Raw genomic sequence first — 26,659 nt, 5'->3', positions numbered from 1 at the left:
CTCCCAGACAGGCCTGGATTCGGTGGGAACTAGGAAGCCATGATGCCACCAACAGAGTGCCCTTGGTCAGGATGGGCCCAAAGCCATGCCCAGGAAGGCCTGTGCCCCGACCAGCAGGCCCCCAACCCCAGCCCACCTGTTCCCCATGGCCCCCCCAGAATCTGATGCGGCTGAAGCAGCTGAATCTGGATGGGAACTCGCTGACCACAGTCCCGGCCCTACCTGCCTCCCTGCAGGAGCTCAAACAACGACAACCTCCTGCAGGGCGTGCAACGCAGCAGCTTCCATGGTGCGGGCAAGTTCCAGGGGCAGGGACCCAGGGAGCCAGGCCTGGGCAGGTACCCACCCCCCAGGACAGGGGCTGGCAAGGGGTGGGTCTGCCCTCTGGGGGGTACACTCGGGAGAGTGCCCAGGGCAGCCTGGCTGGAACACAGAGGAGACTGCCAGCCTGGGTAAGGGGCCCTGGCCTCTAGGGGCAGGCAGGGGTTCTGGAGCTACCGGGAGGAGCTCTACCATGGCTCACCGCGCCCTTCTGCCCACCTGCAAGGCTCAGCCAGCTGCTGACACTGGAGGTGGAAGGGAACCAGCTGCATGATAGGGACATCTCCCCCCTGGCCTTCCAGCCCCTCTGCAGCCTGCTCTATCTGAGGCTGGACTGGAACCGGCTGCGGACCATCCCGCGGCCTGCTGGCCTCCCTGCAGGTGAGCTGGAGCTCCCAGGATGGGGAGGCAACATTGTTAACAGTCAAACAACCCTGCCTCGGCTTCTGCTGAGGGGGCGTGGAGCAGCCAATGGGGCATCTGTGCACTAAAAGTCACGAGGCTTCAGGCCTCTCCTCAACTTGACCTAACCTTCCAGAAGTCCACAGTGGGACCTCCTGGATGACTCTGCATCCTCTGGGGTCTCTGAGTAAGGCCCATACCCTCTTTCTGGACCATACAGTCCCCTGAAAATCCACCCCCTGCCATGGGCCTAAGAGTGGCAGAGACTGGCACCTGAGTTGCACGGACATGGCTGGGTGGAAGGGGGCATTGCTGGCAGAGAATGGGGACAACCAGAGTTGGAGCCTGACCAGGTGGCCAACAACTGGCAGGTGGGCCCCTCACCTCGACTCTTGACCCCTGACCCTAGGAGCTGCACCTGGGCACAAACCTTATCCAGGAGGTGACAGAGGGCGCACTGAGCCACATCCACAGCCTCAGCGTGCTAGTGCTTAGCCACAACCGGCTTCAGGAGCACCAGCTCGCGCCCCGAGCCTGGATCCATCTCCTGTGAGTGGCAGCCCCAGAGCTTCGCCCCAATGGGCATTTGGAGGCAGAGAGCAAGGATGGCCCAGAGCAGCCCCGAGAAGCAGGTGGGGAAGGCAGAGAGGGCAATGCTGAGACACGGAGCTCCAGAGAGGGCCAGGAGGCTGGGGCTCCAGGGGAGGACTTGTTCCTTGGGCCTGGTCTTCAGTGAGTCACTGGGGTCACCTCCCTCTGCTTAGGTTAGCCTGGGCCCTCAGTCACCACAAACTCTTCCAAGATGTTACTTGCAAGCTTGCAAGGCCTTCCTTCTGTCCCTCCCACCCAGTAGAATCCCCCTTGCCCTCCCGTGCCTAGGCCTGCCCTGCTGGCCCCCAGGAAGCTCACCTGAGAGGTACCACGGGCCTGGATGGAGGGCAGCAGTGGTGGGGAGAGCTGGCCCGACAATGGGTGCAGTTAGGAGGCGACAGGGGCAGGAAGCAGCACGGAAGGGCTGGGGGCACAGGAATGTGGGGAAGAGAAGTGCGTGCATGTCCTGGGGCTGCCATCACTGAGCGCCACAAACTGCATGACTTCAAACAACAGAAATAAACTCTGTCAGTTGCGGAGGCCAGAAGTCTGCAATTTAGCTGTTAAGGAACCATGCTCCCTCCGGAGGCCTGGGATGGGATCCTTCCTGCCTCTCCCAGCTTCAGAGGGCTCCAGGTGTTCCTGGGCTTGCGGCTGGACGTGGCCATCTCCCCTGCGTGTCTCCCTTTGTCTCGTCTTCTCTCTTCTGTCTCTCAAAAGCACACCTGTCATGGGAGCGGGGCCCACCCAGGGAACCCAGATGAGCTCAACTCGACATCCTCCCCTGCAATCCTTACATCTGAAGATAAGGCCGCATTCACAAATTCTGGTGGACATAGGTTCTGGGGGCCACTCTTCACCTCATTCCGAGAAAAGTAAAGGGCAATTCCCTGGATGTGGTTGGGACAGCTAGGTGGGGATGCTGGCACACAGGCCACTCACGGCGACCAGACGTTGCAAGGCTGTGGAAGTCAGGCTAGGGAGTCAGGACACAGTCCTGGGAACAGCGGGGAGGGCTGGGGGAGACCGGGTGACAGGCGAGAGGCTCAGGAGGGCCGGATGACCCCCAAAGCAGGGTGGGGCCGCAGTGGGGAGGGAGGCGGGGGTCGACAGACAGTCTGACCCGCCCTTCCAGGGACCAGAGCCTCCCGCCCTGCATCCTCGCGTTCCAGGAAAAAGTTACCAGGACGTTTGGGTTTAATTATTCCTTTTTCCTCTCCCCCGCTTGCCAAGGGGGCAAAGGAAAGCAGACAGCAGCCTGGGAGGGGCTGCCCGGCCACTATTCCACTCCCGCCGCGGGGCCTGGGCAGGGGGCTGGCGGCCAGTCAAGCCCCAGCTGCCTCAGCCCCGGCCCCTCCTGGACTGTGGAGCCGCCCGTCTCTTCTCTGGCTGGTGGAAAGGGAGGGAACTGAGAGGCACAGGAGCAGCCCAAAAGGCTGACCCCAGCCACAGGGGCTGAGGGTGTTGCCAAGAGAAGCCTTCCCTATTCCCTCTCTCCATATTCTTACCCATTCCAGAAGCCTCACCACCCTCTGCCTTTGCACACCTGCATGGCCACAGGGACCAGGGCTTCCTGCTGATGGGGTCAGGGCCTCAAGGAGTCAGGTGTCCACCATGGAACGACCGGGGGCTCCCAGCTGAAGGTGGCAACCTGAACTCCACTATAGGACAGCGAGGACTGTGTGACCTCCCAGGGTCCCCCAGCCCTAACCCTTGTGGAGCCTGATTTTTTTCTCCCTACTCATCTAGCTTCTACACATCTGAGGATAAGACTGGGAGAGGCAGGATGAGGGCAAGAGAGTGGGAGGGACAGAGGAGAGGGCTTCAAGGCTGAGGACCGGCAGGGGCAGAGAGTTCCCCCGCCCCATTTTTCCCCTAGATTTTAGGCGTCACCCTCTGAGCTCTGTCAGGTGTCAGGATTAGGAGACAGGAGACGCTGAGATAACACCTGAAGGGAAGGAAGTGAGGGGGAGGACGGTCCCTCGGTTTCCACAATGACGGCAGGCATCGATAGCCCCGCAGGGAGCAAGGAAGGCCCCCACCCAGATCCTCTAATCCCTAGATCTTGGGGGACAGAGGAGGACATAAACCCACACAGGGCCTGGCCTGACTCACACAGGAGTTGCGAGAGTCCCAGCTGTTGAGAGTTCAGGTTGCGGCTGCCATCTCAGAGTGAATCCCACGCTCGTCTTGGGAGTTTGGGGCTGCAGCCCCTGGAGCTCCCCTCTGGGAGTTGCCAGCTGTCAGCTCCCTCTGCCCCTGTGTGCCCCGCCCCACAGGAAGCTGGAGACCTGTCCTACAAGCGTCTGGTGCACGTGCCCTCCTTCCTGCCATGGGGCCTGAGGCGCCTGATGCTGCACCACAACCACATCGAGCGCATCCCTGGCTAAGTGTTCGCGCACATGAAGCCAGGCCTAGAGTTCCTGCACCTGCCCCACAATAGGCTGCGGGCTGACGGTATCCAGTGTGTCCTTCCTGGGCCTGCACACCTCACTGGCAGAGCTGCTCCTGGATCATAACCAGCTGCAGGCCATCCCACGCGGCCTCCTGGGCCTCAAGGGACTGCAGGTGCTGGGCCTGAGTCACAACAGGACCAGGTAGGGCCCCCCTCCCCGTCCCCACACCTGCAGCCGTCCCCACCCCCGCACTCCTGCCAGCACACAGAGGAAGAGGTACCCTGAGGCCAGGAGGCCCTGCCTTCTGGCTGGGCTAGGACAGGCTGGCCTTTGGGCTCCTTACCCGCAGGCCGCAGAGGCCAAAGGCAGGAGTCGAGGCTCATCCACCCTCCCCCAATCCAGCCATCCACCCGTCTTGGTTGCCATGATGGAGGCTGTGCCCAGTGGCTGGCAGGCCTGGAAAGCCAAGGGCAGCTGGCAGCCGGATGCTGGCAGGGCTCCAGCCCGGAGTGACAAGGGCTGGGGCTGGGGACCTGGCACTGAGCCTCGAGTTGGGAGGGGGCCAGGAGGCCACAGTGGTCTCTGAAGCCCGCCGTCACTCCTCCACAGTTCTGATTCTGTGGTTTGGTCTTACCGCTTCTCTTAGGGCAGGGGTCTCTGTCTTTTCTTGAATGATGCCTACCCCTTCTTTCCGGGGTCTTCTCTCCCCTGCTCTGCCCTACCCCTCCCTTGCAGACAAGTGCCCTTGAATTCCATTTGTGACATGCGCGTGGCCCAGGACTCCAACCTCATCTCCATACACCTGGAGAACAACCTCACTGACCAGCGCCGCATCCCACCCACTGCCTTCTCCTGCATCCAAGCCTATCACAGCGTGGTCCTCCAGCCCCAGCTGGGGGAGGAGGAGGGTTCCTAGTCCTGCCTGCTGCCTTCCTCCAGCACACACTCTGATTCTCGAGGGGGTGGAGGGGCAGGCCGAGCTGTGCTTAGCCATTGCACCCCTGAGAGAAAGGTCTAGAAGACCCAACTGCTTCCAGTGCACCCACTCCACATTGACTGGTGAGGCCCCTTCACTTAGCAAGTGGCCCAGGGGCGAAAGGTGGCACTGGTTTGTACTTGAACATAATAAATGCAGCTTGGGCAGGCTCACCAGCCAGCCTCCCTCCCTTCAGGAGCTACACTGCATATCCTGGCTCTCCCATGTCCATGCAGTTCCTGGACCGCACCTAAGACTGTCAGCAAAGGGATTCAGAGGGCTTGGGACCCATGGCTTCTCTGGGAGCCTCCCCACCCCCACCCTGCCTCACCAGGGTCCTGAAGTCCTTGCTTGGCCTCAGGCCATCAAGGGGCCAGTCTCCCCACCCTTGCTTGGGGCAGCATCTGCCCCCGATCCCTCTCATCCAAGAAGTATCCCTGTCCTGGGCCTGGACCCAAAGAGGTGGGCTTGACTGGCAGAGCAGGAGGGTGTGGAGGTTCAGGGCACCTGCTATTGGTCCTAGAGCCACCCACACCTGCAGTGAGGCCTGAGGCAGGGGCTGGTGAGCACTGCACAGTGGCACCTCTCGGGAAGCCGCTTTGCCTCTCCCTTGACACCTCCCCCCGCATTCCTGGTCCCAGAACCCTCATCCCTGCCCCCAACATGCACACCCACCTGCAAGATAGGTCCCCAGGGCCCCACCCCCAGCTCACAGATGAGTAACTTGCCCAGGGATGTATGTCTGGCTCACTGTGAGACCAGGCTGTGCCCCATCTGACCTGGTGCCAGGGAAGGGTGGGGAGTGAGCACGTGGTCTGTGCAAAGCCAAGCCCCGCCCTAAGCACTGGGCAGGGACCACCCCTGGCCAGTTTCCGACTGTCTGCCTGAGCAAGGCCAGCCCTCCATGCTGACCTCCCCATGTGCCAGGAGTCCCTGGGAAGTGACAACAGCCCTGCCGAGCCCTGAAGACAGACTTGCCAGATATGCCAGTGGAGACACTGGGTCTGTGGAGCCCTCAAAGGCCACTGAGGCCATTGCCCCATTGGCCTGCCTGAGTGAGGGGGTCCCTGGGAACCGGATGGGGTTCCTGGGACAGCCTCCACAGCTATCTAGGCCACCAAGCTCTGTGTCAGGAAGGGATAGGGACAAGGGGTCACAACCAGCAGGGAGCACGTCAGCCACTGCCCTGGGGTGGGGTTCACAGAGACAGCCAGGCGACAGGCATGGAGGATGCTGCAGGAGAGGGCCCAGCAGAGACATAGCCCAGCTCCAAGGAGCGCATGGCTGTGTCCCTGTCCTCTGTCCCTCTAACTTGTGAGCCTCCGGCACGCCTCTCCGGCCCTCGCTATCCCACCCCATCACCTCAGCACCCCCATCTCGATCTGGGCACGACCTTCCTATTCCCCGGCCTTCCTCCACCCTGGTGGGGCCACCCTTCTCCTTCTCCTCTGCCTCCGGGCTGCTGGATGTGGGTGGAGCAGAGGAGGAAGGGCACAGGGTGTCCGCTGCAAGGACCTTGCCCTGCCATCAGATCTGCCTAGGACCAGGGCCTGGGAACTGACTCTCGCCTTGCTCCCATTCCGTGGCTGATTCCCCCTACCCCTGCCCCCACCTCTGAGTTCTCAGAGGAGAAAGCGCCAGACTGTAGCGGGGGCGGGAGAGGCCTGGGAAGCTGCGGGCTGTTTGCTTTGGACTCATCCCGGCATTCCTTCTCCTCCAGCTGGCCCCGCAGATATGGCACTTCCTGTTTGGGCTGGGTCAGAGGTCAGCAGACCTCGAGGCGCTGGCCCCACTCTCCCAGCTCTCACGACCCTTCCTCCCCGCCTGGCCACCCCAGTCCCTGTGCCTCTTGCTCAGGTTACCCTGCAGCCCCCACCTTCTCACAGTCCCGGAGGTCAGGCCCGAGAGGCACAGGAAGTGCAGGCTGGGTGAGCCCCCCAACATCTCCTGCCCGCTTCCCACCACTGCCCAACAGATGAGGCAAGTGGGGAGGAGAAGGGGAGGGGCCCCTCAGCTGCAAGAAGGCAGGGGCTGGACGGGCCACCGACAGGTGATTAATTCCACTTCTCAGAGCTAATCCTCCTATGACCTTCCCGACTGGTGAGGCAGGGGACTCGCATTCAGGAAATGTACCTGCAGGCTCTTGGGGTCATCACTTGGCCAAGGGAGAAGCTGGGCTGCAGCCGACCCTACAGACCCAGCCAGGCCTCAGCCAACCTGCACTCCGAGATGGGGCAAAGGGACTGGGGCTTTATTTCCCCCTCATGACTGGGACAAGGGTGCTGTTTTCAGCCCAGGGGATTCCCCAGAGGGCCAGGAGCTCAGGGCTGGGGGCTTCACTCCTTGGGGCTGTGGGAAGGTTGGTCAGAATCTAGTTGCCACCGGAAGGGAATTTCTAGACAGAGCCCCAACCCAAGAGCAAGGGCAGCCCAGCCGTGGCCCTGCACCTGCCCCTCCTTCAGCACGGGCCACCCTCCAACAACCACTCACTCCCACCTTCGCTGTGGTTACTGTGCTCCTCTTCGGGGTAGCTGCTGGCTCCATCTGAGGGTACAGCAGTGGGCGCAGCCCAATCGGTGACCCCAAAGTGCTGGGCATCTGAGGGAACATTGCAGTGACAATTGCAGCAGTGATGGCAACAGGGTAGGTGTGACTGGGGTCAGAAGGGAGGCGCTCATCAGTCCTCAGATGGCGATGGGGATGCTGAGGTGATGGGGTGGGACTGAGGGTAAGGACAGTGGGGACAGCTCACAATTCAGAGGGGTGGAGAATGGGGGCCGGGAGCCATGCCCTGCCTGGGGCTGGGCCTGTGTCTCCGGCCTGAGACCTGGGTGGGACCTTGCACCTCTGCACCGCCTCTGCCAGCTGCAGTCCCAGAAAACTGCCCATCAGCCTCCAAATTCTTCTCCAACTGCCCCTCACTGGCCCCCCACGGACCCGCATCTCGCCTTCTCCACATTCTGTTCTGAGCCTTCCCTCCGGTCTAACACAAGCATCTCACCTGCTGTGCCACCGTCCACCCCCTGCCCCCAATAATAGCTGCCACCATGGCCACACGGGGAGATGCTAAGCTGTCCGGCCCTCAGGCCAAGTGCTATCCCACCCCATCTTCTGAGCATCTGGGCCAAAGATTGCTCTGAGCTGAAGTCAGGGTTCAGGACACGGCCCAGCCCCTCCCCACTCCCGCCAGAGCCTCCCGGTGCTGCTCCTGGGCTTTGGCCTCCCTGAGGGAAGACCACAGGGGTCCTAGAGTGCCCCTGGCCTCTGGCTCCCAGGCTTCGGCTTCCAAGGCAACCCATCTTCCATCCTCTGGCCACGCCCCAGACTATGCCTCTCTAAAGATAGCTAGACCCAGGCTGGGCCTCCCCGGAGCCCCCATGCAGGCCCTGAAATTACAGCCCTGGTGGCCCAGAGGGGAGAGATGCTGTGTGATTATGTCCTCAGGGGAAGGTCAAAAAAAGCTCCTGGCATGGAGAGTGCCAGCTTTCACCAGCCACACCTCCGCCATCCAGCACTGGGAAGCTTCCATATAGTGGAGGCTCCGCTCACTCAGCACCAGCTCGGCTGATCCGGGGCATGTTGACACAAGCCTCCTCCATGACTGCCCCGCCCTCTGAACCCAGAGGGCCCCGCTGAGCGTCCGCTTCATGTTGCTTCGAGGCTGCAGGTCATCCAGAGACCCTTGAGTGGTGGTGGGGCTGCCCACTGGTGTCTGCCCCTGAGGGTGCCGACACTGGGAACGGACGAAGCCCGCAGACTGGGAGTGAGGCCCACTCAAGGCCATAAACTTGGGGCCGCTCTGGGCAGGGTCACTTGCTCAAGAGGTAACCTCGATGTGTGAGTGACAGGTCTCTGGATGGGAATTTGTCCTGGAGGCTGAGGCTCTGCAAGAGCTACTCCCCAGCGACTGAGAGGCAGCCTCAGGGCACTGCCTCCTCCTCTAGACGCTCTCTCTGATCCCCCAGTCTTGTATGGGTGCATAGCACTTGTCACCTCCTTGCTTCTTGAGGGTCTTGCTAATGGTCCAGGGGATGGGAGTGCTGCCCGTCTGCCTCGCCCACTGCAGCTCTCTAGCCCAGCTCTCTCGGCTCTCCCTCTGTCTCTCTGTCCCATTCCCAAGACAGGCATGGGCCCTTCTGTTCACACCGTCAGGTTGGAAGGGCGGGGGAGTTCGTGTCCAGGCAGAAGGATTCGAGAAGCAGCCACCCACAGAGAAGAGGGCCCGCTGGACACACTTGGGGAGCAGGGCAGACCCTGGAGAATCATGAAACAAGCAGCCCACCTCTGTAGGGGTCCTTGCATAAGAGACCACCCACCTCCCAGGCTCCTAGGCTCTGCCCTCTGGGACTCACACCATCCGCCAGCATTTCATGCCCAAATGGGACCAGAGGGCTCACAGTCTGCCCTCTGGGCACCCCCACCCCACTTCTCTCCTGGGCCTCCCTGCTGTAGCTTTGAAGACAGGACACAAACAGCTGCGAGCCAGCTGTGGGGGACAGGCTGCAGTTGACTCCAGGTCCTCTTCCCACACTGGCCAAGGAGATGGCAGTTGGCTCAGATCCCTGCGCCCTGCCTCCCCTCCTCCCAGCCCCCTTCCTCCGTGGCCCTCTCCCTCCCTCAGACATGCCCTTGTCCCATCCTTCCATCCCGTGGCTGCCGCCCCACCTGCTACCTTCCAGCACCTGTCCTGGGCTCTGACCTGGGCAGGCTGGGGTGGCAGCTGCCTGATGAGGGCTAGACGAGAGTTAGGCTCAGAGCAGGGAGACCACAGTATGGCCTGGGGCCCCGTGCAGGGGCAACTGCCAGAGCAAGACAGCTTTCCCTGGAAGCCTGAGCAGGCTGCCCAGGGCTGCCCTCCCCACGCAGCTGAGGGGGGTGGGCTCCTTGTCAGGTGGAGAGAACTGAGCTCTCAGCTCCATCCGGCAGGAGAAGGGGTCTCCCGGGCTGAGATGCAAGGCAAAGCTGGTGCCAGCAGGACCTTCCGGCCCTCTACAGCCTTTTGGGGGAAGCATCCCAGCTAGGGCCTAGGGGGCCTGTGCAGTGGCATCCCAGGGTCACATACAGGCCATGCTGGAAGGGGCCAGGTTCTACTTCCCCCATCTCCTGTGCCCTGTCTGCCGCTGGTTCCTGGGGAGCTAAGACAGCTGTGTGTCCGCCTCCTCCCCAGGAGCCCTGGGGGCCTCAGGAAATGCCTGCTCTTCCTTCCTGCCTTGTGCCCCCGGTGCCTGCCCTCCCCCTGCTTCCCCCTGCCTCCCCCTGCCTCCTCCCAGCCCTGAGAGGCCAGAAGGGCAGAAGGCTGCCCGACTGCCCACTCTGCTCGCCAGCAAGGAAGCGCTGTTCCTAGAGCACTTCAGCTGGGATCAAAGTTGCTTCTGCGCTGCAGAGAGAGCCCAGGCCTGAGGAGGGGGGAGTGGGAGGGGGAGCAGAAGGGGGAGGCCCTTAAGACTAAGGTACTGCCTGGCTGGTCTGGGAGTGGCCCCCAAATTAGAGGCCCAGGCCGAGTGACTCAGTGGGCCCTGGGCCGGGCATGCAGTTATGGCTTATTGCAGACTGCAAACCACAGACACAAGAACCCTCCAGGCACAAGGACCGTATTTATATAAGTATTGCCCCCAGAAGCAGCCCCCAACTTCAGGTAAGAGCTGCAAGATGCATGCATTATGTGTCTCCCCCAAGCAGGGTGTCGCCTCATCGCCACTTCCAAGCCCCCTCCAGGAATATGCCTGGCTGAAACCTGAGGGTGAGGTTGGTGCAGGGCTGTGTCTCCCCACACCCCCCGCACGTGTGCTCTTCCTTCCACCGGCAACATCCCTCTTCCCTACTGGTCTGCTGCAGGTCACCTCCTCCAGGTAGCCCTCCTGAGCCTATGGCACTGTGCATGACCCTGTGCCCCCAAGGTATTCAGAGCTGTTTCACCCCCAATGGGTCTCCTAGAGGCTGAGGCCCTGAGTGACAGCTCCTGGGTTCTCAGTCCTCAAGCAGTGCAGGAAGGGACTGGGTACCAGCACCTTGGGCAGCAGGCATGCCTTGAGTGGATTTCTCCTTTGTTCTGAAACGGATTTGCTGAGAGCGACTGTGCTTAGCACACGATTTGCTCATTAAGCATGGACAAGGCAAGGGTTTTCATTTGGTCTGTTCACAGAACTGTGCAACCATCACTCAGTGGATTGTAGAACATTTTCATTACCTCAAAAAGAAAACCCATACCTTTAGCTATCATCCCCTAGCACCCACTGCCCACAAATCTGCTTTTTGTCCCCACAGATGAGCCTTTTGTGGACATTTCAAATGAATGGAACCAAACAAGCCAGCCCCTTTGCCTGGAAAGGGCGTACGTTGTCTCCAATCTCCTCATTCCAACCACGAAATCAAGAGGCAACCAGGGTTACCAGCCTGGCCCCTGGTTTTCCACGTCAGCCCTCGACATTGTCCTCTTTTCATTGGATGCCGCCTCTCTCTAGCCACCCCTCTCTCCCTCTCGACCCCTTCGAGCTTTTTCTCTCAATATGCAATTTTCTCTTTGGGTCTTCTGCACTCCTGGCCCCTAGTTCTATTGGAGATCTTAGTTTCTCGCTCCATCTAAACCCTTACCCTTCTGTCTCAGGAGTTGCTCTTGCTGAGGGAAGAAGGGGACGCTATGGGACAAGGGGGCAGTGTCGTACTAAGGACCTGGGCTCTAGACACTGGAGGAACTGGACTCATTTGGGCCCTCAGGAAGTGGCCGAGACTTGGTGGGGTAACCTGGTTACCCCCATAAGTGACCGGCACAGGGTTGAGCCCAGAGGAAGTGGCCACCCACAGAGTGGTTCTCTGTGGGGACCTGCAGAGATTAAGCAAGAAGACTGGCTCGCTGGATCCTTCGTCTCTGAATCAGCTCACGGCAGGCAAGCTAGGGAGCCCCTTGCCCCATCCTGCCACCACCAGACGGATTGGGCCCTGTTTTTAAGGGAAGAAAGCCTGGGGTGGAAGGGAGGGTACAGGGGCCAGGAGCCTACATGAAGTCCTTCCAGAAATCCACAACAGCTACCTCTCTGATCCTGGAGAAACCACCTCCTTGCTTAGGCCCAAGCAGGTTCCCAGCAGGCTCAGGACCAAATTCCAGGGGCCACTCACGGCCTAGCAGCCCAAGGCCGCCTCCCCCTCGTCTTTCTTCCATCTCGCTTTCCTCTACCTGGCGAGATGCCAGCCAGCACCTCAGTGTCCCCATCTGGGCAGTGGAAAGTTTGACTCTCTGGGTCCTTGTTTGAGTGAGTGTGAGTGTGTCCGTTCCTTTGCTGTCTGCCCCAGGCGGGGGAAGGAGGATGGGGAGGTGGTGGGGGCGAGGGGGTGAGGGGGCGGGGGCTCAGCTAGTCCAGCCGTCTACAAGAAAATTGCTCCCTTTGAAGCTGCCAGGGGGGCCGGGAAGCCTGCCCCCTCCTGCCCGCCCGCCCTCTCCGCCCCCCCAGCCCCCTCCCTTTTTTCCTCCCTCCCCGCCCTCTCCCCGCTGTCCCCTCCCCGTCGGCCCGCCTGCCCAGCCTTTAGCCTCCCTCCCGCCGCCTCTGTCTCCCTCTCTCCACAAACTGCCCAGGAGTGAGTAGCTGCTTTCGGTCCACCGGACAGACCGGACAGACAGACGTGCGGACGGCCCACCACCCCAGCCCGCCAACTAGCCAGCCTGAGCCTGGTGCCTCCCCTCTCCAGGTAGGGCTCCTGAGCCAGGCCCACTCCCGCCCTGCGCTGTCCGCACTGTCCCCTTGCTGGCCTCAAGCTGCCCCCTCAGCAATCCAGAGATGCCTCTGGCTCTGCTGCCTCCGCTATCCCAAGCCCTGGTCCTGCTGTCCCCAGTGCCCCCGAGGGTGTCCACAGATTTCCCCAGTGCTCTCTGTAGGCTGCTGATCCATGCCCCTTCATCGCCACCCTGCGGTCCCCTTGGTCCCTGTCAGGCTTCTGCCTCGTCTCACCACCTTCCAGGCACCTTTCCCTCACCCCTTCCTCTCCCTCTCCCTCTCCCTCTCCCTTCTGACCTTGCTCTGCTTCATCCAGCTCTTGTCTCTCTGCCTCCCACTTGGGGTCCGTCTTCTTGGCTGCCACTCTAGAGCGTGGCTGGGTGACTGGCACCCCAGCTTTGCCAACGGCCATGTTTCATCATTGCAAGTCCCAGGCGCATGCTCCACTCCCTCAGCCTTGCTCTGCCCAGGCGCCTCCTTGCTCCAGGGCTTGGCACCTGGCCCGGGTTGGGTAGGGTCAGGGAGGACTGCCCAGCACCCACCGAGCTCAGCACCCAGGAGCAGTCCTCCGCTGCACTGCCCGAGGCCAGTCCTTAGCATGGGCTGAGAGACTTGGTTTCCCAGGCCTGCCCCAGGCACCCTGCCCAGATATTCCTTACTCACCCCCAGGTTAATGCCCTGCCTGTACTTCCTCTGTGAGAAGTATGGGTCCTGGGAGCCCTGGCTGCAAGGGCCCTGACTGGGGCTGCCTGGGTGGCTCAGCCCTGTCTGTTTTCCAGGACCCCCTTGGACTGGGACTCAGAATGGATGGGGAAGGGAAGGAGAGAAAATCAGGCAACTGTGCCATATTCCCCAGGGCGGACCTGGCTTGGGGTCCCAGAGGGGCCTGCCAAGGGACCCAGGAGAGGGAGTGCTCTGGAAGGCCCAGGGAGGGGAGCGCCCCCTCACTGCCCTGTGGGCAGGGCTGGGTGCCTGAGTGCCTGCTGAGCAGAGCAGGGGACCGAGGGACCTGCAGGGCACAGGACACATCAGTCTCCAGTGGTCTGTCTTGGTAGGCAGGTCTCTCTTCTGCTGTCCTGGCCGCCAGACTGCTCAGGTCCCATCCTCAGGGGCTCCTGTTTCTGTGCTCTCGCCCCTCCCTGTCCTGCCAGCTCTCTGCCCTATAGCAACTAATTGGAACTGAGACAAGCTGGAGATGCTCAGCACCCCCGCCCCCGTGCCAGAAAGGCTCCCGGGGACCAGCGCCCAGGGGTGCAGGTGAGCACCTCCTGGTGACACCCAGCTGCCTGTGCCCGCCGCACCCCAGGAGAGCTGGTATATGAGCAGGGGTGTCTTGGTGCGGAACATGTCCATGTATGGCCACTGTGGGCCAGCATAGTGAGCCATTGAGGACAAGCCCATGTGGGTGTATTGAAAGGAAGATGCGGGGCAGCCTCCAAGCCACCAGGGCTGGGTGGTGGGAGCAGGTTGTGAGCCAGGGAGCGCAGAGGGCTCCCATGGCAAGCTGGCCAGCTGTGGGTGGCAGCCCTGGCCTCCCTGGCCCACCTTCAAGCCCCAAGGACCCAGGTGGCAGTGGGCATTAACCCTACCACTGCATAGATGGGGAGTCTGGGAAAGGAAGGGGAGTGTTTCCCAGGCAAGAATGAGTTTCCTGTCTTTAGCAACATTCCAGAGTCACTCAAACAAAGCTATAGCGTGTCCCTTCCAGTGACAGCGCCAAGTCCCCAGAGGAGGGGTTTGTAATGAGTTCACACTTGACAGTTAGCACTCAGAGCCTTCAGCAAGGGCTTCTGAGTCCTTGCCACCTTGTGTAGAGGTGGGATGGGGACCTCCCGCTCTGTCGTCTCCCGTGCTTCCCGGGCCCAGCCCCCACCATCTTCGGCCCACAGAATCCCCAGCACACGCCCCACCCGCAGGCCTAGCCCCAGCCCTGGGGTCCCTGGCGCCCCACCTTCCAGGGCCCCTCCCCTGCCTTGCTCACCCCCCAACACCCCTGATTGTTGGAAAGGTCTTCCCATGCCCACCACGACCTCCTCCCACTCATCTGTGGGCGGGAGAGCTTGGTCCCTGCCCCACGTTGCTCCCCTAGCGTCCAGGCCCACCGCCAAGCCCCCGACAGGCGTGGAACCACACTGGTGGGTGGGGACACACCAGCAGGGGGTCTTGCTCACACCGAGGGGCTGGGGGTGATGGTGGCTTTCCCAGGGCACCCTGCCTTGGGCTTTAGGCCGCTGGGTGGGCACCGGCTCCCTCAGAAGGCAGCCCAGCCTGGGATCCTGCTGGCCGGGGCCTGGGGCGGTCAGTGCCCCAGCACCTGTCCTCTTCTGCTCAGATGCTGGGCTGGGAGAGCAGGGGCCACGGCTCAGCCACTCAGAGCCCTTTCTGCAAGTCTTAGAGGGACCAGTTCGGGGGGGCGTGCAGAGGGACTGCACTGTGGGGAGGGCGCGTGGCTCAGTCCTCCTGGCCTGAGGCCAGCCTGGCCTAAGTGGCCTCCAGGACCCATGGCCAGGCCCTTCTCCAGCCTTCCAGAAAGAACCAGCTTCCCAAGGTTCCCTGGGGAAGGCCTGGGGCCACCTCTTCTGGAGGGGTGGGAGCTGTGCTTCATTCCTCCTTCCCCAGGTCCCCTTCCAGGCCGGAAGGTCCCCTCCCTGACCTGGAACCCACAGCCAGAAGCCCCTTCTGGGACTCTAGACTCCTGGAAACCACCCCAGCTGCCTCCTCTGCCGTTTGCCTTCTTCTCCCGCCCCATCATGGCTCTGGGTCAGAACAGCCTCTGGGGCTCTGGGGTGGCTATGGAGGGGCCGCCAGCCTTGGCTCTTCCAAGGACTGCAGAACCCTCCCCCTCCCAGCTTCCCACCTGCGCAGCTCCGATCCCAGCCAGCCCGAGGCAGGTCCCGGCTCCCTGGCAGGCCTGGTGAAGCTGCTGCCCATTCCCATGGGGCTCACTTCTGAGGCTTAGGGGCCTGGGGCTCTAGCCAGCCTTTTCGCATGGAACTCTCCCGGTCCACTGCATCTTAAGCCTGAGCTCCACTTAAACACTGGCCTGAGATGAGCTGGAAGACCAGGGACCCAACAGACTCTGTGGGCCTCTTGAACTTGCCTCTGCTGGGCATCCCAGTCCTGTTTGGTCCCTGAGGTGTTCAAATGGGTCAAGGGGAGCATAGTGGGCAGACGTGGGTGGCCACAAGATTAGAAGGCAGCCCTGTCCATGGAGACAGGGGAAGTCTGGGAAGCCAGTGTGACTTTTATCCTCTGGAAGTCTGAGTCCCTGCTTGGCCTTGACTGCCATCCCATGGGTCTTGGAGGCTGCCCTCATGCAAGGGTACACACACCCATGGGAGCCCAGCAGCCCTAGGAGCCTGAGGCTAAGCAGCCTGTGGGCCGCCTTGGCTGGCTGAAGGAGGCTAATCCCAGCCCAGCCTGAGCCCCTGGCAGAAAGCGGGTTGCGGCAGGGAGGGGCTGCAGGAAACCCTCCTCTCCCCTCCTGGCCTTGGTGGGCCTGTACCAGGGAGGGAGGGAGGCAGGGCCCCAGGGTCTGGGGAGCAGGCCGGGAGCATCTTCCCTGGGGCCCTGAAGTGCTCGCCTGGGGAGAAGATGGCTTTTCCAGGAGACGCCCCTGCAGACAGAGGCAGAGGTGAGAGGCTGGGTGGGGGCTGCCCTGCTGGCTGTGTTGGGGGCTGAGGAGGGGCTTCTGGATCTGTGGGCCTTGAGGAGCTACTGATGGTGGCATCCAGAGAGAAGGGCCATGCTTCCAGGGGAGCTCCCTGCACAGCCCCGAAAGTGTGAGGCCTGCCAGCTTTGGGGCCTGTGGCACTGTCTCCAGTGGGCAAGGACACAGACGGACAGACAGACAGTGTGTGCAGTACCAGCTCTGCTGTTTCCTCACTGTGTGGCCTTGGGCAAGAGTTTGGGGCCAACTCCCTGAGCCTCAGTTTACCCCTTCATCAAGTCTTAAGAGTATTGCTTCCTTCTTATAGTCAACGGGGGACGGCAGGGGGCTAAGTAAAGAAATCACATGAGTCCCCTGCTCTGCCTCTGAGAGATGACAGCATCCTCCCTTTCCCTTGGAGACTCTAGCAGGAGGCCCAGAATCCCTTCAGGGAGTGGGGGGAGGGGGCGGGCAGCAGTAGTCCGCATGCAGAGGACCAGGAGCACACAACAGGAAGGGCTGAGTCCTGCACTCCGCCGACTGTGGGGACAGGCTGGACCTCGACATGGGCACCACAGGTTGCAAAGGGCTGGCACAGAGATGTGGGAAGTGGCTGGGCGCATCAAGGGAGAACTCCACCCTTGTCCCCACCCTGCCAGAAAACCTCTGGAAAGGATTTGAGCAGCAGATGAGCCAGGGTTTCCCGGCCCCTCCACACGTGGCTGCAAGGGGAGCAGACACCCAAGCGTGGCTGCCTGAAGGGCATGCTGGGGCAATGGCAGGGGCTTGGAATGTGGCTGGGGTGCACAAGGTCCACCCCTCCCCACTCCAGCCCCCAGCCCCTCAGGCAGCCATTCCCACAGATGAACGCACACAGCAGGCTTTGGCAAGGCCGTGGAGGTTACACATCCCCTCTCTGGTTGATGCCCAAGTGCAGGCTGGAGCCATCAGTGGGGAGGGACTGGTGGACTGGGGCCTGGGAGAGTGGCGGGGGCAGGCCAGGTGTCAGTCGGGGCACAAGCAACTGGCTGCTGATTGAAACTGGGCCCAAAAGGCTTTGGCGGCCAGAGGGGAGGGAGGAAGGGCACAGTCCCGGGGACCCTGCAGGGCTGCGTGCAAGATGGCACGTGTGTCAGAGTTCAGGTCGGGTTGCTCAGGGGGGCAGATGCCCAGAGCTGAGGCTGCGGAGACAGCGTCCGGCGTCTGCCACTTGGCAGCTGTGAGCCACACCGTCTGCAGGCGAGCTCCCAGGGCCCGCCAGACCTCAAGCCCTGCTCCCGCCGCCCTTGGCCTGGCCTGAATGCCTGGCACGGACCCTCCATGCTCTCAGAGGCTGCCAACGCATCTTGTTTGGCTGTGACCTCGAGCAATCCAGTGCAGAGGACTGCGCTGGCTTTCAGAGGGGCAGACAAGGAGGGCCCTATTGGGGTGGTGGCGGAGGCTCCAGGAAGCCCAGCCTCCTCCCTCACTCACACCTGCGGTCGCCCAACCTGGGGCTCATGCCATTGCCGCTCCTGTCCTTTGCTCTAAAGAGGTGGCATCCAGGGAGCTCAGGGCACACTTTGATGGGGCTTGAAACCCTCCCTGAAGTCCCTGAGGACACATCCAGGGAGGCCAATGAAGGGAAACTGAGGCCCAGAGGCTTCAGTGGTGGTAGTGGAGAGTTGAGGACTGGAGGGACTTGCTGTGGGTCTCTCAGGATCTGACTATGGGGTATTCCTGCTTCCTGGGCTGGGGGCCTCACCTGCCTTACCTCTGTGTGGATATATGTGTATGTATGTGTGTATGCATACATATGTATATGTGAATGTGTATGCATGTGTGTATAGATGTGTGCATGTATGTGTTTACATATGTGTATGTGTATGTGGGTGTATGTGTGCATGTGTGTACGTGTGCATGTATGCATGTGTGTACGTGTGTATGTGTGCATGTGTGTGTACATGTGCATGTATGTGTATAGGTGTGTGCATGAGTGTATGTGTATGTGTGAGTCTGTGTATGTGTGTTTATATGTGTATACATATGTGTATGTGAATGTGTATACATGGGTATGCATGTGTGTGTCTATATGTGTGTGTACATGTGTGTATAAGAGTGTGCATGTGTCTGTGCATGTATGTGTGTGGATGTGTGCCTGTATGTGGATGTGTGTGGATGTGTGTACATGTGTGTTTTGTGTAGGTGTGTGCATGTGTGTGTGCACATGTGTGTGTATACGAGTGTGTATGTGTATGTGTGCATCTGTGTGTATGTTTGTGTGTGTATGTGTGTACGTGTGTGTGCATATTCTGGCGGGAGGGAGGGGCTCGGTGTGAGGTGGTGGGGAGAAGGCAGGGGCCAGGCTTTGGGAGAACAGCTGAGCCCATCCATCTCCAGAACCTCCAAACTGCCACCCCCAGTCTCGGGCATTCAGGCTCTCATGGGCCCAGAGACATGGCTGGAGCCCCTGTGGCTGAGGAGCACAGCTGAGAGCTCAGGGCCTAGAAGCGCCAAAGCTGAGTTCCAAGTCAGGCTGAGTGATTTGGGGGAAGTGAGAGCCTCTCTCTCGGCCTTAGCTTTTGTGTCCATAAAATGGGGATATTCATCGTGCCAGCTCCAGGGGATCCTTCCCCCCAGGCTCCCCTGGCTCCCTCTGGCTTCATGGGCCCCTTGCCGCCTCCTGTGGGCTCAGACACAGAGCCTGTCCCTTCCTCGGGAGAGGTCTCAGTTTTGTGCCAGTTCTTTGAGGGGAAATGAGGGATGTGCCGGGAAGCCTGCCCGGCCCCCACTCCTCCAGCCTGCCCACTGCTTGGGCACAGCCATGAGCCATAGAAAACCAGCCAAACCTTGTCCTTCTGCCTCTGTCACGGGGCCCGAGTGTATGGGCCTCCCAGCCCTCAACCTCCCTCCCCGCTCCGAGGGAACCTCTTCCCCTTGCCCCTTTTTCAGTCTCTTGGAGACCCCCCAGACATCCTACTATATCAGGCAGCCTGCCTTCAGAGTCCTTGTTGCCCCACGGCTGGTCCCGGGAACCCACCTGAGACCCCGATGACCAGTCTTGCCATGACTGACTGCCCTGCGCCTGTGCCCCCTCCCCTGGTGGAGGGCCCGATTACCTAACAGGAGTGCCTGCAGGGAAGTCCCAGCTGCTGGGGAAACCCCTGGCCCCGGGGCAGGAGTCCCTGTAGAGTCCTCCTCCAGGCCAATGCGTGGGTCCTGAGGGCTCCAGGCTGGCCATAGTCAGATGGTCCTCTGTCCCCTCAGCCTTCCCCAGCCCCTCCCCACAGCCTCCCCTAGGCCCAGCCAGACCACACCAACCCCACCTGTCCAGGTGGACTGCCCACCCCGGAGCTTTCCAGGGCTCTGGTGGGGTGTTCCAGCCCTGACTCACTCTCCCTGGGAGGTGGCGGCTTTGGCAGGGGCATCGGTAGGGAGGGGCAGGGCAGTCTCCTCCCTCCCCCACTCCATCTTGCTCTCCTGCTTCCATCCTGCCCTTCCTGTTCTCTCCCACTGCTGCTGCTGCTGCTCCTCCTCCTCCTCCTCCTCCTCCTCCTCCTGCCCCCGGGTGTCCAGTGGCACTGGGAGAGGGTCCCGCAGTGGCAGCAGGCATCAGAGGCCCTGCCCTGCCCTGTCCCGGAGGAAGGGAAACGCCATCCAGGTAGGTGAGTGTTGAGCCTTCTCCCTACTTGGGGGCCAAGACCCTCCGGGGGGCTCCCCTAAGTCCTGCCAGGCCGGCCTGGGGCTGGCAGGCCCTGGGTTGCAATTGTGGGGTCTCAAGGCTTAAAAGAATGAGGGAGGCTGGGTGCTGCCCCAGCAGGGGCCTCCTGGTGACCCCAGGGGTCAGCATAAAGTCCAGCTCCACATGAGCGGGAAGCTGAACTAAGCCTTGGGCTCTGACTCCTACTTTGCAGTATGGCCCAGGGCCTATGGGCTCAGGAGGGCTCTGGGGCCAGTTGCGGAAAGGCCACTCCACTGGCCTGGCAGCTGCTATAGCCACAGCCTCACCACAGGCCCCTCTGTCCACGGGTGTGGGAGGGGGCATGGGCGGCTTCTAGAGGGGATGCCAGTGCAGAGGGGACGCATGCCAGCAGATGCTCCCTGGAGCGCCCAAGGAGCTGCAAGGGGGCGACAGGACAGGCCTCCATCCCAACCCTCTCCTGGGATTGATGGAACTGGAGGCACAGTGCTTGTGCTCAGACCCAACCTGGCCCCGAAGTGGCCTCAGGCCCCCAGTCCGCTGGCAGCAAGGACCCCAAAGCGGCAGCCCCCAGCAGCCAACCCAGCCCCCAGGTCAACTGGGGAAGCATCGGGCAGGGCGGGGCTGCTCAGAGAGTGCTGGCCTAGGGGGCAGAGCTCCCACCTCCCCACGGCCTCCTTAGACCCCTGCAACCAGCAGCTGGGCTTAGGGGGCTCACCTCGCCCTGCTGGAGCCCCAGACTGCCCCTCCCCAGCTAGTACTGGCCCTAAGTGAGGGTCTCCTGGGCGTGCGACTGCTTCAGGTCTGCCAGAGGCCCTTGCTGCCCAGCTGGGCTCCCCGTCTCTAGATGCACCGAGGGCCACCCCAGGCTGGGTGGCGAGCAGGGCAGGCATGTTCATTCCCACTTAACAGATGGGGAAGGTGAGGCTGGGGTGAGACCTGGACCTTTGCCAGGTAGTCAGGGTGGATGGAGTGGTAGGAGAGGCAGGGCTCCAGCCTCTTCTTGTAGGGCACATTCCCGGCTGCCTCTGGACGGGAGACCGTGTCTGATGAGGAGGAAGGAGGCAAGCAGAGGTGGGTGCTGGCGGCAGGCTCGGGCAGGGCTGCTTCCCCTCCACTCCCACCCGCCGCCTCGGCTTGGGGGGCCTCAGGCAAGCCTGACCCTGCCCTGCCACCCTGGCGGCAGCCTGCTCCCCTGGGGGGCCTCTCTGAGCTGCCGAGGCTGTGGGCAGGGAGGGGCACATCTAGGAGCTCCAGGGCTGTTTGAGCCAAGGCAGTGTGTGTGTGGGGCAGGGGGGCTGGGGCGGGTGGTCCAGAGGAGGAAGCCAAGGCCCAGGGGCAGTGTTGGGGCGTCATGTCCTCCACCTCTGGGGTCTCCACTCAGTGCTGCCTCAGCCAACTTTGCTCATGGCCTCAAAGGACACCCCCTCTTTCTCCACCCTGCCTCTCTGCCTTGGCCTTAGAGGGTCTCTGAGAAACGTGGGCAGGGTGGAAGGGGGGCTCAGGAGGTAGGAAGCAACTCAGAGTTGCCAAACTCAACTAACTTCATCCACGCTGCCCTGAGCCCAGAACTCAAAGGAAGGATTGGCCCGGGTAGGAGGCCACAGTGGCGTCCCAAAAAGTGAATTCTTCAAAGCCCTTGAGGGCCAATGGTTAAGATTCCTCCTCCACCTCCTCCACGCAGCCTCACGGATGCCCCTGCCCTAAAGCAGGCTTCTGGCAGACTCAGAGGTGTGGGGGCCTGCAGACTTGCTAATGAGGAGACGTTTCATCGCCTGATTAAGCCAAGTCCTGTCCGGGATGGGGAGGGGGTAGTGGAAGGGGTGAGGGGAGTGGAGTGGAAGGGGCACCCTCCTTGCCAGCAGCATCCACTCCCTTCCTGCCTGGAGCCCTCTGCCCACACTCCACCCTCTCCGCCTCCCGCCCCAGGGTCTGGCCATCCCTGGTGAGGGATGGGAACGCAGTGCCACTGCACACACGGGACACTAGCCCCTGGCATGGGGAAGATGGGCGGGTACTGGTGCTGAGGATCCCCCTGCCTCTTCCCCCAGGCCCATCCGCCATGTGGCCCCTGTGGCTCCTCGCGTCTCTGCTGGCCCTGAGCCAGGCCCTGCCCTTTGAGCAGAGGGGCTTCTGGGACTTCACCCTGGACGATGGGCCGTTCATGATGAATGATGAGGAAGCTTCGGGCGCCGACACCTCGGGCGTCCTGGACCCAGACTCTGTCACACCCACCTACAGCGCCATGTGTCCTTTTGGCTGCCACTGCCACCTGCGGGTGGTTCAGTGCTCCGATCTGGGTTTGTCCCTGAGTGATGGGGAGTGGGGCATGCAAGGAGGCACAGGTGCAGCTTGAGAGCCCCGTCTGAGGGAGGCACATGCCGGTCCTGTGGGCTGGTGGCTAGCATGATGTGAGTGTAGGAGGGGTTCAGCCATCTGGCTGTAAGCTGTGCAGTTTGCACCCACTTGTGGTGGCATCCCCGTGTGCCCATCAGTGTCGCGTGTGTGTGTCCCTGGGCCTCCCTGCGGTGGGGCTAGTCGGCTGGATGGCTCCAAGTTCATGTTGCTGGTGGTCGTGGGGCCCCTAGGTCTGAAGTCTGTGCCCAAAGAGATCTCGCCTGACACCACTCTGCTGGACCTGCAGAACAACGACATCTCTGAGCTCCGCAAGGATGATTTCAAGGGTCTCCAGCACCTCTACGTAAGGAGCTGGGAGGAACCAGCAGGCCTACAGCAGGGGGCAGGGGTTCGGGTGGGTGCATATGCATGGACGTGTGGGTATGAGAGGAGCTCGGGGACCCGTGGGCTTCAGGGTGAAGCCTGGAGCCAGCCGTGGTGGGAGCTCCCGGGCTTGCAGCTCGCCCATGTGGGTTCGAGCTCCCTTCGTGACGGAAAACGTTTCATCACATCCATTCCTCCCAGCGACAGAGGAGAACGGATTTCATTGTAGCCAGCGTGTGTGTGAGGAAACTGAGGCTTGGAGAGGCAAGGCAGTGGTGGCACTGCTGAGGCTCAGGGCTGGGCCTGGGTGCTGCCTCCTGCCCCGCACTCTGCTCACAAGCACGGACTGACCTCCTCGAGGCCCAGTGGACTGGGGAGGCACAGGAAGGCAGGAGGGAGGGGCGGGTGGGGCAGGGAGTCCGCGCCTTCAGCTCCTCCTTCCGCCCTGCTTCAGGCCCTCGTCCTGGTGAACAACAAGATCTCCAAGATCCACGAGAAGGCCTTCAGCCCCCTACGGAAGCTGCAGAAGCTCTACATCTCCAAGAACCACCTGGTGGAGATCCCGCCCAACCTGCCCAGTTCCCTGGTGGAGCTCCGCATCCACGACAACCGCATCCGCAAGGTGCCCAAGGGCGTGTTCAGTGGGCTCCGGAACATGAACTGCATCGGTGAGCTGAAAGCCTCCCAGAACATTTCAGAGCCTTGTCTCGGGGCATGGGGAAGGGAGACTAAGGGACACCTTTAGAGGCTCGGTTCAAGAAAGAGTATGGTGAGAACAGCCAAAAGATAATCCATGAATTTCTTGGCAAATCCTCTATGCAGGTGATCACCATGGCTAAAGAGAAGACTGGGCCACAGGGGCCGGGTGGCTTCTGGGAGCCCTGTCTGCATCTCTGGCCCTCCTCCCTTTCCTCTTGCTGCCCCTGGGGAGCTAGCAGTCCTGGGACTAGCAGTGCTGAACAGCTAAGAGTTTACAAATAGCCCGGTAAATTAGCAGAACTGCTTTCAGGAGATGGGAGCAGCCGGCAGTTAGCAGGGCTCACCACACTAGCCCGGAAATGACAGGACCCAGGGCTGTGCAGGGACCACCAGGCTCCCGGGCTAATGAGGTCTCTCACCTAGAGATGGGCGGGAACCCACTGGAGAACAGTGGCTTTGAACCTGGAGCCTTCGATGGCCTGAAGCTCAACTACCTGCGTATCTCAGAGGCCAAGTTGACTGGCATCCCCAAAGGTAGGAAGCCCACTCTTCCTGCACGCCTGCCTACCTCACCCCCAACGGCACAGATGGCCAGGGTGGGGGCTCTGGATAGGCCCGGTCGACTCAGGGAAAGGCTCAACAGTCCCCTCCCACCACCTGGGGCAGAGCTAGGGCCCCTGCCCTCAGCACCTGCATTCTCCCCTGTGCCCTCTTCTCCTGGCAGACCTCCCTGAGACCCTGAATGAACTCCACTTGGACCACAACAAAATCCAGGCTATCGAACTGGAGGACCTGCTCCGCTACTCCAAGCTGTACAGGTGAGGCCAGCCCGGCACTGCCCGAGGGTAATGCCAGAGTCCCTCAGTGCTGTGTGGCCCCTCGCGCCCAGCCCACCATCCTTCTCTCCAGCCTTTGAGTCCCTGTCATTCTCCCACTCACAGGCTGGGCCTGGGCCACAACCAGATCCGAATGATCGAGAACGGGAGCCTGAGCTTCCTGCCAACCCTCCGGGAGCTCCACTTGGACAACAACAAGCTGGCCAGGGTGCCCTCGGGGCTCCCAGACCTCAAGCTCCTCCAGGTGAGAGCTGGGCGTGCATAGCCAGGTTCCCTAAGGCTGGGCTGGGGGAGGTGTGCATGTCCCCAAGCAGTCCCTCAGCCCCTTGGCCTTCCTTCCCGGCCAACTCTGGGCATCTGCAAGGGAGCGGTCTTGATGCTCCCAGCTGGTGCTGAGGAGGCAGGGAGCAGGGGCTCCATGGTAGATACAGAGCAAGGCAGCCCGGTAGATCTTGGACCTGAGGGTCTCCAGGTGGGTCGGACACCAGAAAGATGTGGCAGAGTCCAGGGAGTCAAGAAACTGGGGGTGTGGGGGTGTACTGATCCGTGCCAAGACAGCGACAGCCCAGGACAGGAAGTAGGCTGAAGAGGGGGAGCACGGTCTTGCCTGGGATTCTGTCGGGAGCTTCCATCACTGGCCTGGCTCCCAACCAGATGGGTGGTGATCTTGGTCTTGCCCAGCCCTGCTCCATCCACACTTGTTTGGAGCACCCCCATCCGCACCAGCTGTGAGCCAGCACCACGAAGGCCATGCCCATGATGGGCTGAGAGCGCCCTCTAGTGGCCATTGTCATGTTCACTAGCACTGGGCTCCCAGCCCAACCCAGCAGGCGCCTTGCCTGCCCTCCTCTGCTCCTCTCCAAGACAGCAAGACAGTGGCTCCAGAGAGTTGGAGGGGCTGCTAGAGGGCGAGCTCCTCTGATGACTGGAAGAAAGAGGAGGGCACCCCAAGGGCTCTTTCTCCTCTCGTGCCCCATGGAGTGTGAGGGTGCTCCCCCGAGGGTCAGGCCACCTTTCCTTCACTTCACACCACCAAACACACCCCTACCCCAGCCCCACCCCCACATATCCTCAACCTGCCCCACCTGAGACCCTCATCCTGGTCCCTGGTCACATCCAGTGCCTTAATCCTGGCTGACACCCACACAAAGAACACGCCCATGCCTTGGTTTGCTCCTCCCAACAACAGGGAGCCTCTGGTGTGGCCCTTGAAGTAGGGTGCAGAGGTAACAGCAAAATGCCTCCTGGGGGCAGTGGGCTTGGCATGGAGGGAGGGAGGCCTGCAGTGACGCAGCCCCTCTACCTTCAGGTGGTCTATCTGCACTCCAACAACATCACCAAAGTGGGTGTCAACGACTTCTGTCCCGTGGGCTTCGGGGTGAAGCGGGCCTACTACAATGGCATCAGCCTCTTCAACAACCCCGTGCCCTACTGGGAGGTGCAGCCGGCCACTTTCCGCTGCGTCACTGACCGCCTGGCCATCCAGTTTGGCAACTACAAAAAGTAGAGGCAGCTGCAGCCACCGTGGGGCCTCGGTGGGGGTCTCTGGGGAGCACAGCCAGACATCCTGATGGGGAGGCAGAGCCAGGAAGCTAAGCCAGGACCCAGCTGCGTCCAACCCAGCCCCCCACCTCAGGTCCCCGACCCCAGCTCGCCGCCCCATCACGGCCTCTCCCTGGCTCCCAAGGGTGCAGGTGGGCGCAAGGTCTGGCCTCTATCACATGCTCCCTCCGCCTCAGAGCTGCCCCTGCTCTCCCACCACAGCCACCCAGAGGCACCCCATGAAGCTTTTTTCTCATTCACTCCCAAACTCAAGTGTCCAAGGCTCCAGTCCTAGGAGAATGGTTCCTGGGTCAGCAGCCAGGAGGTGTTCCATAAGAATGGGGACAGTGAACTCTGCCAGGGCTGCTGCACCTGTCCAGACAGGCATGTTCTGTTCCTCCTCCTCATGCATTTCCAGCCTTTCAACTCTCCCCACTGCCGCAGCTCCCCTCAGCTCCCTTGCAAGTTCGTGGCCTGTCCCTCCCAGCCCCCCTGCTCCACTGGCCCTTCGACCAGTCCTCCCTTCTGTTCTCTCTTTCCCCTTCCTTCTCCTCTCAATCTCTCTCTTTCTCTCTCTCTCTCTCTCTCTCTCTCTCTCTCTCTCTCTCTCTCTCTCTCTGTGTGTGTGTGTGTGTGTGTGTGTCTTGTGCTTCCTCAGACATTTCTCGCTTCTGAGCTTGGTGGCCTGTCCCCTCCATCTCTCCAAACCTGGCTTTGCCTGTCCCTTTCTCTCCACACCCTCTGGCCTTCTGCCTTGAGCTGGGTCTGCTTTCTGTCTGTCCAGCCTGCACCCAGCCCCTGCCCACGAAACCCCAGGGACAGCGGCCTCCTCAGCCTGCCCTGCTCAGGCCTTGCCCCCAAACCTGTACAGTCCCAGAGGAGGCTGGAAGTTGGAGGCCCAGCATCCTGCCCAGATGACACCATCAAAGAGGGGAGCCTTAGGCCTGTCAGGCCCTGGCCCTTCTGCCCCAAAGAGAGGAGAGGCCCCACATTCCGCCAGAGTCCCAGACACCGGTTTTCATGGAACCCCCTCACCGCCACTGGCGGCTAGGTCTCCCCTTTCCTTCTGGTTCAGCGCAAGGAGGGGCTGCTTCTGAGGTCGGTGGCTGTCTTTCCATTAAAGAAACACTGTGCAACACGG

General features: G+C 61.5%; 2 protein-coding genes across 4 annotated transcripts in view; one reads left to right on the top strand and one right to left on the bottom strand.

The window, feature by feature from the left end:
• The window catches only part of HAUS7 (HAUS augmin like complex subunit 7), a 44,744-nt gene extending 31,709 nt beyond the window's left edge, over positions 1-13,035 (bottom strand). The window contains exon 1 of one of the 3 annotated variants that reach the window (XM_007993050.3): positions 12,690-13,035. In XM_007993050.3, the coding sequence (XP_007991241.3) occupies positions 12,690-12,992 (303 nt within the window). In that variant the 5' untranslated portion in view covers positions 12,993-13,035. The remainder of the gene's footprint in view (positions 1-12,689) is intronic. The other 2 variants (XM_073013342.1, XM_007993049.3) reach the window with 2 other exon arrangements.
• Positions 12,193-26,659, top strand: BGN (biglycan). The gene is made up of 8 exons (XM_007993047.3): positions 12,193-12,366; positions 21,772-22,020; positions 22,309-22,421; positions 22,896-23,109; positions 23,564-23,674; positions 23,865-23,958; positions 24,082-24,220; positions 25,286-26,659. The coding sequence occupies exons 2-8, from the start codon at positions 21,783-21,785 to the stop codon at positions 25,481-25,483; spliced, it is 1,107 nt and encodes a 368-aa protein (XP_007991238.1). The 5' UTR covers positions 12,193-12,366; positions 21,772-21,782; the 3' UTR covers positions 25,484-26,659.

This window comes from Chlorocebus sabaeus, chromosome X (genome assembly GCF_047675955.1).
Source record: "Chlorocebus sabaeus isolate Y175 chromosome X, mChlSab1.0.hap1, whole genome shotgun sequence".
NCBI classification, from domain to species: Eukaryota; Metazoa; Chordata; class Mammalia; order Primates; family Cercopithecidae; genus Chlorocebus; species Chlorocebus sabaeus.
This window is presented reverse-complemented; position numbering and strand designations above follow the sequence as displayed.